This window comes from Paramisgurnus dabryanus, chromosome 4 (genome assembly GCF_030506205.2).
Source record: "Paramisgurnus dabryanus chromosome 4, PD_genome_1.1, whole genome shotgun sequence".
NCBI classification, from domain to species: Eukaryota; Metazoa; Chordata; class Actinopteri; order Cypriniformes; family Cobitidae; genus Paramisgurnus; species Paramisgurnus dabryanus.
In genome coordinates this window covers 23,726,384-23,742,158 of record NC_133340.1, presented here as the reverse complement: position 1 = coordinate 23,742,158, position 15,775 = coordinate 23,726,384, and the positions used below count along the sequence as shown (strand labels likewise).

General features: G+C 36.9%; 1 protein-coding gene and 1 long non-coding RNA gene across 2 annotated transcripts in view; one reads left to right on the top strand and one right to left on the bottom strand.

The window, feature by feature from the left end:
• Window positions 1-1,848: 1,848 nt before the first annotated feature.
• LOC135785749 (uncharacterized) lies at window positions 1,849-2,625 on the bottom strand. Its single transcript, XR_010546705.2, has 3 exons — window positions 2,528-2,625; window positions 2,342-2,445; window positions 1,849-2,231 (listed from the first exon to the last, which is right to left on the bottom strand). It is a non-coding gene; the product is annotated as an uncharacterized lncRNA (long non-coding RNA).
• A 4,083-nt stretch (window positions 2,626-6,708) lies between these two features.
• Window positions 6,709-15,775, top strand: part of LOC135786265 (sialoadhesin-like) — a 37,358-nt gene continuing 28,291 nt past the window's right edge. The window contains exons 1-4 of the mRNA XM_073814597.1: window positions 6,709-6,891; window positions 8,642-8,699; window positions 9,099-9,449; window positions 12,540-12,692. Of these exons, the coding sequence (XP_073670698.1) occupies window positions 8,651-8,699; window positions 9,099-9,449; window positions 12,540-12,692 (553 nt within the window). The 5' untranslated portion in view covers window positions 6,709-6,891; window positions 8,642-8,650. The remainder of the gene's footprint in view (window positions 6,892-8,641; window positions 8,700-9,098; window positions 9,450-12,539; window positions 12,693-15,775) is intronic.

The window sequence follows — 15,775 nt, the reverse complement described above, 5'->3', positions numbered from 1 at the left end:
TAGTTAACAGCATTAGTTAACATGAACTAATGATGAACTGCACTTGTGCAGCATTTATTAATCTTTATTAATGTTAATTTCAACAGTTACTAATACTTTATTAAAATTTGGTTAACGTTAGTTAATGCACTGTAAACTAACATGAACAAACAATGAACAGCTTTATTTCTATTAACTAACATTAACAAAGATGAATAAATACTGTAACAAATGTATTGCTCATGGTTTGTTCATGTTAGTTAATACATTAACTAATGTTAAATCATGAACATTATAATAAAGTGTTACCTTTAAATGTATCATTTTGAGTGTATGGTCAATGATTAAAAGAATTAATAGAGATGGGCACAAAAATAACCAAATTTCCTCCTATTTGTCACGCCCCACTTGTAATGTTCCTATTCCCCACCAATGGGGCTTGCCCCAGACTTTGAGAAACGCTGGGTTAATGGAACCACCGTTATCTTGCAATAGTCTTTTGGCAAAGTTTTTTCATGCAAAATTATATAATTAATGTGCATCTTGACTTTCCATCATAAAAATAGGTGGATGGAAACATAACTTTTAAAAGAGATGACTTCAGTGGGAAATGAACATAATGTAAACATATTATGACTCAACTTGTATACTTAAATTTCTTTGTATGAATTCAATATTTGGCTTGATGCCTACATCTGGTGGAAATTTTGTGTTACTGATAAAAATGCTGATGTGTCAAATATTTATTTTCCCCGCTCTATGCATTGCAAAGTTAAAACATTACCTTACTATTTGCCTTTTATATTTAAAGAGCACCAATTATGCTAATAAGTTAGCACGTTATTGTTATATCCCATAGTACATACATGTTATTAAAACTTGAACTAATGCACTGTGAGTCTTATAAATTGCTTACATACCTCACCGATTTCTGCATGTCTGGAAAACGCTCGGTTTAGTTCCTGTCTCCGCCTCCCAAAATGTCTATTGTATTCGGATTGGTCAGATGACTACTCAACTGTTATTGGTCAACTGGGTTCGGCGTGTGTTTGAAAGGTTACGCCCCTGACTACGCGTGGGTTTTCCGGTTCTGACTGAGAGTCACAGGCAACGTAAACAAGCGCTATATTTCTCTATAAACGATGGTGTCTGTACTGCCTTACCACTTCAAGCTCGATCCAGAGAGTTCAGACGGCCGTTACGATGTAAACGATCTCCGTCAATGAACGCGATTGGATTTAACTTTTTTAGGTGTCCTTAGCTCTGCCAGAATGCTAAACGAAGACGAAAAGACATCCAAAAGGTAATTATAACGTACTACATTACTTTGCAAACTATATGGAAACACCAAATGTAGCACATAGAAAGTATTTTTTGAAATGATTATAAAACTATTTCACTTATTAACATTATTTTACTATAGTAAACTTTATTATAAAAGACTGTTACATACTATATCACTGTGCAAACTATATGGAAACACCAAATGTAGCACAAAGAAAGTATTAATTGAAATGAATGTTCTACATTATTTTACTATGGTAAACTTTTTTATGAAAGACTGCTTACTTATAAGTGCTATGTTTTTACTTATTAGGTTTTAAGGAGAATGCAACAGGTTCCAGGGCCTCTTACCTGCGTGATTCATCATCCAGGTTTTGCACAAATTGTCTAAATCCCTACACACAGAACATTTATTGTACCGACTATAAGCCTTTGAGGTGCAGGACTAGAGTAAGTTTTATTACATTTTTAAACCAATAACACTAAAGTATCATTATAGTAACAAAGTACCCAAAAGAACAAAAGATGTAACTTTAAACAAAATATAATAGTCAGTCAAAAGTTTTTTTTATTTATTACAAATATATATTTAAATGTTAAACAATATATAAATAAACATACTTTAGTAACCATATTGTGCTCTTGTTTCAAAAATTGTTCAATTCATTTCTTACAGCTATCTATTCAGATAAATGGCATATCAAAGCTTTGTCAGCTGGTGCTATTTAAGACGACACTATAAGGTTATCATCCTGTCGTGTGTTGTTCTCCAGATACGCTTGGAGCTTCCTGATCAGATTGGTCACAATTTTGGCTTTCGACGACCTCTGCACTGAAGATGGCATGCAATCACGTCCTCCTTTGAAGGTCTCTCAAACTGTGATGCCAGGTCCATTGGAATCAGGGCTTCCTTCAGCTTATCTTCAAATACCTCATCAAACACAAGCCTGATCACATCCTCCACATAACTGTAGAAATATTGCAGTCAATAAATCTTTTGTTTTGATCATTTATTTCCCTGCTTCATACATTAAGTTTTTAATTATGAATGTATTTGAAATAAAACATTACTGCTTACGGTATGTCACTTGTGTGTTTTGGGAACATAGCCTTGTACTTTCCCTCTCCTGCTTTTGTTACGGCTTGGTGACATTGTAATGGAAGGCTGCAAGGTACAAATACCTGTAAAATATAAACAAGCAATTAATTTATTGTAAAAGTAAATACTACTTTATTTAACAAAGTTACTAAAATACTCAAATACCTGCACAGCATTCCAATAAAGGAGAAAATCAAATTTTTTTTGCTGCAAATCTGAAATCTCAGGCTACGGACGGCAAAGGCATCCACTGATGATGGTGATGGAAACGATGCTACTGCCTGGGTTCCTATTATTATGCAGAGAAAAAAACTTTGTCATCATCAGTTATACATCTAAGACTGGTAGTGGTTTCACTAGCTAAATACATCATATGTGTTACACACCTTTGCTCCTCATATGCCAGTCTGACTCCTTGTACTGTGTGTTATGATGTTGCATGTTTGCATACAGTGTAGAAGGATGTGTCCAGCTGCGAATCTAAGATATAGACAAATAAAACAAACATGTATTCAGTCAAAAAGAAATATTATAACAATAAAGTACAACGACTATAAATCGTTAGACTATTCATTAAAACGTAAATGTATTACATATTACATGGCCCAACATTAGCAACAAACATTATGTGTTTACTTCGTTTCAAAATCTAAGAAAGCTTCAAGTAAATACAACAGTAAAATACATATAACTTTAAAAAAAATCATCTGTACTTAGAGTTTCTTGAGTTTGATCATGAGAACAAATTTTACTGGTAACAGTTTAGCTGGCATTTGTATTTGTATTTAGCTTAGCAACTTAGCAAGTTTGTAAACATGTCTAAACCAACATCGATAAAAAACGATAGTCTGCATAATTCAACATACACGTGTGTAAATATGGTACGTTGTTTATGAAATACAGTATTACAAAACAAGACAATTAGCTTGCAAGCTTAGCTCTACACGCACATTATGTTAATCTCCGGTTACCGGTTACGTAACGTACAGTAAAAGGCAAATAATAAACGTGAATACTTACAGCCTGTGATCCAGAAGTGCACAGTAATCCAACTTTCAGAAGGAGACGTCCAGCTTCGGTTCATGAGAAGCAGTTATTGTGAAAACTCCGTGAACAACTTCTGACTGGATTTTTCCGGAACCGTATTAAACATGATGTCCTCTGTGGAAGTCCATAAAGTGCTATTTTTCCCTCGCATCTAAAGAGACAGCGTCTACTCGAGAGATTTAATCGCTTAAACAATGAAACAAGAGTTTGCAAACAGAGTCAAAGCAGGGACTCACAACCTCCGCCATTTTAGCTCTCTTCTGACTCGGCGCTCCCCACCCTCGTCTTTGAGGGCGTACCCAAGCAAAGCAGAGAGGGCTGAACTATGATAATGTTGGTCTTATGCTGCGTTCCAGGCAACCTGTAACCCGTAACTCACGACTTCAAAACCACGACTCACGACTCTGAACTGGGAGTACATCGATCTAGTACGAGTTCACGGGTGGGAAGTCACGGGTTTGACTGCCGTTCCAGTGCACTTTCACCGGTAGAAGGTTGTAAAAACACGAGTTACAGGCTGCCTGGAACGCATAGGGTCGTGAGTCGTGGTTTTGAAGTCGTAACTCACGGGTTTAAAAACCTGCCTGGAACGCGCCATTATCTACGTCACTAATCCCAGGAAGTAAACTGTTGCCTACAATCCGAGTGTTTTTTGTAGTCCTCGAACGTTAGAGACGATAACTCGCGTCATCGTTTTCTTTGAGGTATGTACTTTTTGAATATCGTTAGCATGTACTAATGCACACTTACACACAAAAGGATGTTTAAAAACGTGTATCCCATAATAGGTGCTCTTTAAATGTGTTTAGTTTCTAGTCAAAATGTTGTTTATAATAGATTGATAGATATACCAACTTAAAGTGCCAAAACAATTATATACAGCGACGCCATTCATTGCCCTTACCTTTCTGTGTCCACCTCTAAACAGCAGTCCATTCGTCATCAAGATGCTGTCTCAGTGTTTCTTGTTATGTTCATTGTGTAAATATTGTGTTTTTATATTGAAAGGGTTTTTTCTTTAAATGTTAAATGATGGCATGGTAGTTACATTTATGCTCACTGTAAAAAAATGTCTGTAGAAATTACAGTATTACTGGGTATAACTGGCAAATAGCTGCCCGGGCATTCGCCCAAAACCCACACACACACATTCTCTAGCTAGCCTACATGATTTTGCCATTAATCATAGTAATTATAATATTTATTAAAATAAATATTATTAAAATAATTATTAAAATAATTATTATTGGTTGTTATTATCTTAACCATGTTGTTAAATCAAAAACCATGGTTACAACACTTACTATAATAAAACCATAATACATTTTAATTTAGGTCTGTTCAAGTCATTTTCAGTCCCATCTGGAAGCTTCGCTAGGAGAAGCACTTTCTTTTCCATCTTTATTGTCTTTTGTTGTGTGTTATTATTATGCTTGACTTCATGCGGATCTGAGAGAACCGACAGCCGGATGACGTCAACGTACAGTGAGAACAAGTGGAGAAATCACACGTAGAGGTCTAATTTCGAAATGCTTTCGTGGTACGTCATACGCCTGTCAGTTTTTGCAGCGCCACATGAAGTCGAACACACCTATTATTTCCGGGCGCGCGCCTCGTGAGTTCAAAGAGCGTGCATTCTGGATTTAAAGGCAGGGTAGGCAGGAATTATCTAAAAAAGTTTTTTACAAATTTGTTTAAACTGTCTTTATATACCAATACATAAGTAAAATGTAAGTACTCGACTGTCACTCTCACGACCATGACACCACCCCTGTTGCTACGGGATCTGCCCACACATGTGCACACCCGATTGATTTGAACGTGCACGAGGCACTCTAGGAAGAGCAAAAGTACATCAGAGAAAGAGCATTCAGAACTCACAGTACCTGCATATGCAGTCAGTGAAGGCAAGCGGAAAAACGAAAAAGGAATAAACGAAGAAATCAAACGAGAGTAAATATCGCATGGCTTTTCCTCGAGTCGACGATGCGGTAGCGGTATTTTAGTCCTCATCAGAGTCAACAATGCTTTCATCATGGAAACTCTTCCATGCAAAACACCTTATATGTTATGAATTTTCCACGAAATTCACCTTCATTACAGTGTAACTGATGGTAATAAAAAAACTTGTATCAATGCAATCTGTTTTTAGCTTTGTCTTATAAATATAACTAGCTCGTTTGTTACCGAATCAAACTAAATATATTTTAAACTTTACAAGTATCGATATGCTAGCTTGATAGTGAGTACTAAAAGCCATCCTATTTGTTTATATTCATAGTGATAAAGTTAGGTGTATTATTATATGTGATTCTGACATGATGTTACTACATGCATCGCGCTCTTTCCTCCGTCTCTGCTTGTCTGAGGTGAATGCTTCTTCCAGCAGAGCTGGTTGGCGTCGCGCGTTTATGTGTTTTGGGGGCGTGGCTTTAGAAGAAACCCAGAAGAGAGGGGATGGAGTGAATACGGACTACCGGCACATCCGGGAACTTGACTGTAAATTTCGTCACCGCCCCTATTTGAGGGAAAACAAACTAGGCTTCTCATTGACTTCCATACAAAATAGCGGAACAATGCAACGTTCGTAAACAGCCGGCAGGCGTACACAACTTAAAAAAATCACACAAATTAAACATGTCAAGTAATTATCTGTCCACCCTGCCTACCATAGAGTGCAAAAGATACATTAACACATTTAATTTGGTCAATATAAAAACATGTCCCTTTCATTCTCACAGCGTCAAATTTGTGTAACAACGCTATCCAGTGATTGCTGGAAATATCACTAAGGTTAGTTGTATGGCTGGACGAAAAAGTGCACTCAGTTCTGTAAATATAAAGACATAATATATAAATACGAAGTAACTTTCAAATACGAAGTAAAATCATTCACTGGCTTCCCTGTTGACTCGATGAGGTTCGAGTAAATGTCCAGGTAAGACACCTCTGGCCAATAGGGAGCGTTTGACGCACAAATTTGACGCTGTAAGATTAAAAGGGACATGTTTTTATATTGACCAAATTAAATGTGTTAATGTATCTTTCGCGCTCTATGGCAGGCAGGGCGGACAGATAATTATTCAACATGTTTAATCTGAGTGATTGCTTAAGTTATTTACGCCTGCCGGATGTGTATGAACGTTGCTTTGTTCCACTATTTTCTATGGAAGTCAATGGGGAGTCTCGTTTTTTTTCCCAAAAGTGGGCGTGAACCTGTTCAGAAACATTCTATGACGTTGCGCCGGTTGTATGTATGAAAATAATTAGCTGTGTTTAAAAAAGGCATGAGAGGTCTACAGACACTTGATTTTTATACTCTCTTTTTCAGAGTACTTACATTTTACTTATGTATTGGTATATAAAGACAGTTTAAACTAATTTGGAAAAAAGTTTTTTAGACTTGTTTTAGACTTAAACCTGCCTACTCTGCCTTTAACTGATGTTCTTCTCAGACGACAGTTTCTGTGGTAAATTCTAAGGTAAGTTTTCCTGGTTAATTCATTAAAATAAGTTCACAGTAATGTTCATTTTGTTGTTAGTAGCCTAATTCGAAATGACTAATATATTATGAACTGTAATGTTGACGTTAATGTAAAGCTGACAGTTTGACGAGCTTGTAACACAGCTATAGGCTAATGTAGTGCAGATCTCTTATTTGTCTTTACGTTCTATAAAAATGTGTTATGTTTGTTATTACATTTATTTGACATTGTTTAGTTCAGTGGTTCTCAAACTTTTTACACCAAGTACCACCTCGGAAAATATTTGGCTCTCCAAGTACCACCATAATGACCAAAATCCAGAATTATAGTAGGCCTAACTATTAAGAGCTATGCACAATTCAAAACGTTTTCTTTCTAAGAATATTTCTTATTTGTATTCCTTAAACAAATATTATTATTGTCCGCCAACCATTAACACTGCACTGTGCTTACAAGTAAATAAAAACTTAAAAAAGATGAATGATTAAATAAAAATGTGCCCAAAAGTTAAATTAAAACTGTACTGAACTTAAATGTTAAAAAGCTGTGCTTAAATTTATTTTGAGATTAATCACACCCCTGTACTTAAATATATGTTCAGATTATTTTCAGCAAAATTAAGAATGTACTAATATTTTTGTTAAACATTTTTTATTTACTATATGCCACAAAGTAAACCATCAGACTGAACAAATTCAGTCACTTTGTGCATTTAAATGTAAATACATCAATGTGGTGCATTTTAAAAGTAAAATAAGTCACTAGATTTATGAGGAATTTTATGTTCTTGTAAAGAGTGTTGTGCTCTATTTGTAAACTCTTTGGTTGCATATATGAATTATATGACAACAACAATTATAGAATAATTAGTGGGAGCATTAAATACAGATTTATTATTGATTACTAAACTCCACAGCAACCTTTGCTCCCTGAAAGTGGATAACATGCAGTTGTTTTGGCAAAATATCTGTCACCTTCAGAGCCCCGCACTTCACACACGCAGGCAAACCAGATCAGCGCGCGTGCTTGTGTGTTGGTCGCTGATGCGCTGCGCATACCTGTTGCCATTCCAGTGCACTTTCACGAGTAAGGTTAATAAGTTGTATCCAGGTATTGCAATGAGATGAGTGGCGTGGCAATAAACATACTTGTATCCTTTACACGTTTTTATCCACTTTTCCTTAACTGGGCACTGCTTTCTAAGACCTTTATTCTCATCTATAATGTTTTTGGTGTTAATGTAGGCTAAAAGTTCTCCCTCTCTCTTTCCCAGCTAACACACGACATATTAGTTACGTCATTTTTGGAAATTTCATGACTTATCAGCTGGCAACGTTACAGTTATGTTCTAGGGAATTCATTTCATACCACAGCAAATCAGCACGTTGCCAGTACGTTCCAGTAATACATTTGTACTATTTTGGTGATGTCATAACTTACTGGCAACGTAACTGTTACATCCCAGGGAGGTCATTTCATCACCAAAAACCTTTCAGCCTCAAAGATTCCACTGAATAAGTTAAAATAGATTAAATACAGCTGCCCTTTACATGGGCGTGCACAGCAGAACGGCATCTGACAAGACAGGTGTTGTTTCTCTGAACTGAGACCCGTTTAAAGGTCACAAATGGTCAAAACTTAAATTTTATGGCTTTTTCATCACTGATTCTTGAAAATTAAAAACATTTTCATGAAGAAAAAGAATGTGTTGATCTCATGACTGTAACTGTATGTTTTATGATTGTAGAGGTTTGATATGGAGACGTGTTTCAGAATATTTTTAATGTTGCTGCTCATGATTGCTGGTAAGTGCAGATCAAACTTCACTCTTCACACTTATAGATTCACTTTATACACTTCATGCCTTCATTTCTCTATAAAGACCTCATGAATCACTTCACACCTCATTTCTTATAACAAAACAACGTTAACTCTATGGGGTGGTTTCCCGGACAGGGATTAGACTAGTCCTATACTAAAATAAATGAAAGAGCTGTCCAAACTGAAAACAAGTTGCACTAACATATCTTAAAATACATGCTTTGCCTCAAAATGCACACAAGTAATGTTTTAGTAAGGCATGTTATATTTCCTTATTAACTTAAGGCCTAGCCCTGGCTTAAGCTAATCTCTGTCCGCGACTTGCATACACATTGATTGATTGATTGATTTTGTTTTCAAATATTTCCTCATCTTTGTTTCAGTTGTTGATGGTCAGCAGGAGTTGGAAGTGAATTACAGCCCTTCATATGTTTGTGCATTAAGAGGATCAACAGTGAGAATAACCTGTACTTTAAAAAATCCATCTCACCATGTGATCGATAAAACCTTCTGGACAAAAGTTGGATATGTACCTGATGAAGAACCACCTAACCTGTGTTTGGACCCAGAATACAGAAGAAGAGTTCTGTGTCGAAGTAAAGATCAAGACACACACAGCATCACTTTGACAGATGTGACAGAAACTGATAAACGCATCTACTACTGCAGATTTATAACAGACAGAGTAGCTGGGAAATGGCCAGGAATTCCTGGAGTTCAACTTGATGTCACAGGTAATGAAATAAACCACAGAATCACATTAACACACAAAAGTCATGAAAAATTGAAGCAATGCTTTTATACAAGAGTTTAACGGCACACGTTTAAAAAATGAAAACTAGAAAACAACAACAGATATATGTTAAAAGCCTCTTTGTTGGGGAACTCTTCCGTTTTATTGCCTCCACAATAAAAACATTAATTCATCTGCTTCATGTGATGTTAAACAAGTAAAGTGATGCACGGTCTCTGTTCATCTGTTCTCTTCACAAATAAATAAGCACATTTTGACATGTATGCTCATCTTGTAAGATCATGATTAGAAATGAACATGTGAACGAAAACAATTATAATCTTTAAAACACAACGATAATAACTGACTGTGATGGAATCAACGCTGTTCATGAAAAAAATGGCTTTTCCGCTTATCTTAGGCCTTGAGTTCCTTGTGACATGTAGAGTCACACTGGATTTTGATACCTCCACATATTCATTGCCTGGGCAAAAGGAAATATTACACCCCTTTTCTTGTTATGACCAATCACCCTCAGTTAACATACACTGTGCCCTGCCAATAGTGCAAGTACCCAATGACTCCATAGTTGCCATCAAAGAGTTGGTGGATCTTGCCGATGCCTTTCGGTCAGAGAAGAGGCGTCGCTGTTAAATTGGCCAACTGTCTGTACTGATGCATTGGGTCAGACTTCTATCATTAAGCACCAGATCATAACTAATGATGAGGATGTCAAGGCCATGTCGAGTAAGGGTATAATACGGCCATCTACATCTCCATGGGCAGCTCCAGTAGTACTAGTTCCCTAGGTATGCATTTCTGTGTGGATTATTGAGCCTTGAATGCCAAAACCCCGCTGGATCGCTTTCCCATGCCTCAGATACAAGATATCTTGGAGTCTGTCTATGGAGCAACAATAGTTAGTACCCTAGACCTCAAGACGGGATACTGGCAAGTGTTAATGGATGAAAGTAGCATCCCAAAAACTGCTTTTGTTACAAAGTACAACCAATATGAATGTGTTCGTTTACCTTTAGGATTAAAAAATGCTGGAGCAACGTACCAAAGGCTGATGAACAAAGTTCTACAGAACCTTATAGGCAAATGTTGCTTCGTCTATATAGACGACATTGTTGTATACTCCAGAGACATCTACCAACATTTTCAAGATCTGAAGAAGTTGTTTGCTGGGCTGGAATCAGCTGGCCTGACCCTTAACCTCAGGAAAGACAGAGGATTCCAAAGTGGATGCTGTCTAGAATTTTCCTACGTCCAAAAATATTAAAGAAGTTGAACGATTCCCAGGTCTTGCGGGGTGGTATCATCGCTTTATTCCACATTTTTCAGAGCGTGCTGCTCCACTTCATGCACTTAAGAGGAAAGGTGTACCTTGGATCTGAACTCAGGAGTGACAACATTCTTTAGGTTTTGAAAAATGCCCTGCAAAAGGCACCAGTTCTCATGCCTCCCAATTGTCAAAGGTAAAGTCATTACTGCGTCTCACTGCAGGAGCTACTGACAGATAGCCATACGAAACATTACAATAGCACATGCGCGTTAGCGTCCTGCTAGCGTCCAAATATAAACTTTTTAACGAAATTTGAGCATCATAGAAAAAATGTATGCTACAGTTCATCTAAGATTTTGTTGCTGTTTTTGAAATAGGCTGCTGGTTGATGCAAATACCTGCGTGCCAAGAACAGTGGCGTTTTACTAGTTAACGCAAATTAAGTTCCCAATTCGTCGGTCATGACGTGACGTCGTAGTGACCGACTGAAAGGGAATAAGAAGTAATAGATTCATGAGACCACATACTGCTGGTTTAATCAACCTCAAACAAATAGAATTTCATTTTTGACCATCAAATACAGCTACATTAGAGCCAGCGGGAACTTTTAAGTGGCCGAGATCATGCTGTTGTCAGTGGGGTAAGTGAACACTGACGCCCACTGGCCACGTCTGAATCTCATGTCCGAATCACTCCAAGCAAATGTTCAAATAGGTGATATTTTTACTAATTGACTGCAGATTTGAATATTATACATATATATTCTTCCCTGAACAAATCTTAAAACTTTGTGACCAAGAAACCGTAATATTGAGAAATGTTAGCTTAGCGTAGCGTAGTGTAAGTTCTACCAGGAAACTTGAATGTTACGTCATTCATTTCACAAGGCGCAATCAATTACCCCTGATACTGATTGTGTATATAAGCCTCGTACTCACTTGTCTTTGCGTTCGCAGATACTGATGCCAGCATTTACAACCCACCCTCCCTACCACCATCACCAGGTCGGTTCCGTCCATACTCGGGGGGATTAGATTCTGGCCTGTCTTCATCTTCAGACAGGAACCGCAAGAATCCGTGACCCCGGATTTGGACTATGGTGGGGGCCTACGCCAAAGAACTATACTGTGTTATATTCCAGCCTTGGTTGCTAACTACTGTTAAATAAACTCATATCAATTCTTAACCTATCTTCGAGTCTTTCTGGTAGAAATGGCTATTCTGTATGACATTCAAAACAAATGACTGTTATCTGTCATTCTGAGCTTCAAGTCTGTGAAGGAAGAAAGTAGTTCCCCAACAAAGAGACAAACTTGTGCTATTGAACTGTTGGATAAAACCAATATCGCTCTCTGAATCAGGCTATTGCCTCTGGCCTAATCACAGCTGTGATGAGATAGAGCTATATTACCCTCAGAAAGCCTTTGTTTATCCCCCTTGAGCCATTTGGATTACTTGTGTAAAGGATGGATGCACAATTTTTGGATTTGAAGGAGGTGGACCCCATATCTTTACATTTATAAAACTGAAAGATCTAGGACATTTTCTAAAATAACTGAAAATGTGTTTGTCTGAGAAATGATTGACATAGGCATCTCAGACGGCTTGAGGGTGAGTAAATCATGGGTGCAATATCTATTTTGGACAAACTATCCCTTTAAGGTCTTACACTAGAAACTTTCAGGCAGGTGTGGAGCAAAACTCTGCAGGACACCTGCCTTCAAGGACCGAGTTTGGATACCCCTGAATTAGAGGATTTCAGTATGATGATTGACTTACAGTTTGTTGTTGATCTGCTTTCAGACCTGCAGGTGGAGACAAAGCAGAGGGTGAAAGAGGGAGATTCAGTGACTCTTACATGTAAAACCACCTGCAGTCTGCCTGAAGAAACAACAGTAGTTGTAACGGGACACCATTCGTCAAACTTTTATGACCCCCTCCCCCACCCGTTGACAGGTCGTGTTTTATGACCCCTTTGACAGGGGGGCGGGCCCATCAATCAAAATCTGGACAAGTTGTCAACTTTAGACAGAAAGTATTTAATGGTTTTATTGCCGGTCATTTAGAGTGAGTGTTTTTCCTGAGTGTGTTTTATGTCAAGCGTATGGTGTCATGTTTAATGACGGCTCGTGTTTCGACATTTTGCTGTTTATTGACATTTGATGTCAGATCTCAACCATCCTCCCTCCTTTGCTCGCCCCGTGCGCTTCTCAATACTGACTTTCACACCGCGGGTGTGTTGTTGAATCTAAAGTTTTGCAACAGCATAAGTTTATTTAAAGGCAATCACTAATCATATATATATATATATATTAGATGTACCTGGCTATGCTTAAAGCCGATGTTTTCTATCGAGCTATAGTTTCTGATCAGACACAAAGTCTGAACTAAATAAAATTTTAAACGGTTCACGAAGTCCGGGAATCTTTTCATGACATGGTCTACAGTTTAACGCGTATTAAAGATCCAGCGGTGTCTGACAAAGCGACGGGTGAATGTTCATATCTGTCATTTAAAATAAAGTTAATAAATGTAATTCTGTCCACTATGGCAAAATAGGAATTTATTTTAGATTTAGGGGAATCTTTAACCATGTCTCTGATTAAAACTTTTGATTGTAACATCACAAGTTATTTAATTAAATATTCCGTATACGGGTATAGTTAAGCAATGATCTGAGCCATAACCTTCGGAGCCGGCAATACTATAATCTTTAGACGAAAGTCTAAACTAAATACAATTTTAAACGGTTCATGAGGTCCGTGAATCTTTTCATGACCTGCTCTTTAGTTTCACGCATATTAAAGATCCGTAGGTGCATGACAAAGCGCCGGGTGAACGGTCATATCTGCCATTTTAAAATAAAGTTAATAAATGTAATTCTGTCCACTATGGCAAAATAGGAGTTTATTTAAGATTTAGGGGAATCTTCAACCAAGTCTCTGATTAAGACATGTGTATACGTGCACCGATGGTGACAGAAAACTTATATCTGACGTTAATAAACTTTTAAATGTTTTTAAGACGTATTCAACCCATTTTGGGGTTTTATTTTTAATTAAAGGCTTCTTAAAACATGTGTGAATATGTGTATATTATACAAAGAGTCTTATATTGTCTGCGCTGACAAAAATAAAGTATTTTTTAGATTTAGGGGAATTGACTGCGTGTGTCTTATAAATACAAATTGATAATACGTTTGTTTTGTAAAGAGACTTCTTTAAAGTCACGCAAGAATAAAATATTTTAGTTGTAACTGGTTAAACTTAAAGCTGTTATTATCTATTTAACTATAAGCTGTATTTTTCTGATAAGACACAAAGTTTTTGATGATGAACTTATGACCGTGTGTGATAGATATTTCACAGCAGGGTCGGTTTGTAATCTAGGTAGAGTCTTTTAAAACTCTAATGGTAAAATGTAATATGGACACTCTGTCAAAAATAAAGCATTTGTTTGTAACAAATTATTTAATGAAATATTCAGCAGTGGTATAGCGATGAACAGTGCCAAAACCACCGGGGACACCAATAACACATTCTTTAGACTAAAGGTTATTTATTTTAAACTAAATAAAAGTTTAATCTTTTCAGACATAGTATTCTGATCACACCATTAGATCGCGCTCCGGCGTTTACAATAGAGAACATAAGCGGATGAGTGTTCATATCCACCGTTAAGAAACTTTTAAACGATTAAAAACACTTTCATATCATTTTCTGAGTTTGTTTTAAATTAATGACATCTTAAAATCAACTGTGAATATGTGTTTATTACACAATAAATTGTAATTCTGTCCGCTCCGGTATAATAGGGGTTTTATTTTAGATTTGGGACTTTCTTTAACCAAGTCTCTGATTAAAACATGTGAATGCGTGTACCAACGTTGCCAGAAAACGTACGCTGATGCGCTCATATATCTGGCGTTAAGAGCCTTTTAAACGTTTTAAGACATTTCACACTCTATTCTGAGTTTAATTCATTAATGTCATCTAATATCCAAGTGTGTACATGTCTATTTACGATAAATGTAACACGGTAAACATTGTCAAAATAAAAGGGTTCTTGAACATATTATTCCAGTGGGTGTTTCTTGTTTTGCGAGTGTTCGACATATTTATTGATGTGGAAAAAGTTTGTTGTTTGGACGAACAGTTTCAGTCTCTCTCTCTCTTTCTCTCTCTCTCTCTCTCTATCACCAGTCCGCTATCAACCAGCAGACAACCCCCCAGATGTCTGGACAGAGGGAGTGTTGGTAAAATAAAAGAAACTCAGCCCCCATTGACAAAAAGTAATAGGTTTATTTAGATTTCAGGCTTCATTACTCAGATACAGATTAAAGCATGTTATTTCTTATTCGTAATTTAAAGAAACTTAGAAGTTTTAAGACATTTCATCACACATCCTATGATGACATAAACCCTTGTGTTAGCCCTTAGAGGCCACGAAACGGGTGCAAATATTATTTATCAACGTTTGATGTTGTTATAAACCAGGTTGTCACATACGTGACAACAATCATTGCTTTAAAGACAAAACATTTAACAAATTTGACATTTTGTTAAACATGGTTGTGTGCGTCCACACACACAACATCAGTTAGGACATGGTTCTACATAATATTAAAATCACGGGCTTACGTTAAATAGGTAAACCTTAATTTTTACTAAATAAAATAAAAATAAACTATTTTAACATATTATCTGATATTAGGTTAGGTTTAAGATGAATTAGTGTCTATAGCTTTACGAATTACATCGTAAACCCCCCCCCAGAGGATATGGTATGTGTGTGTGTGTGCGCGTGTATGTGTGCAATGGATGTTATCACGTGGTGCGGACCGAACGACCAACGCTGCGGGGGTTGTGAAGCGAAGAATGAGTACATATGAGAAGTTTTTCCTTCTGAACACAGAACCTTTACCAAAAACGTAACCCCGGATTAACACATCACAGAACAATTTGAACAACCGTGTCGGATTCGTACACACCAGAGGTCTGTTTTATGTTTTGCAGAAACTGTGGAAACTTTTGATGCTG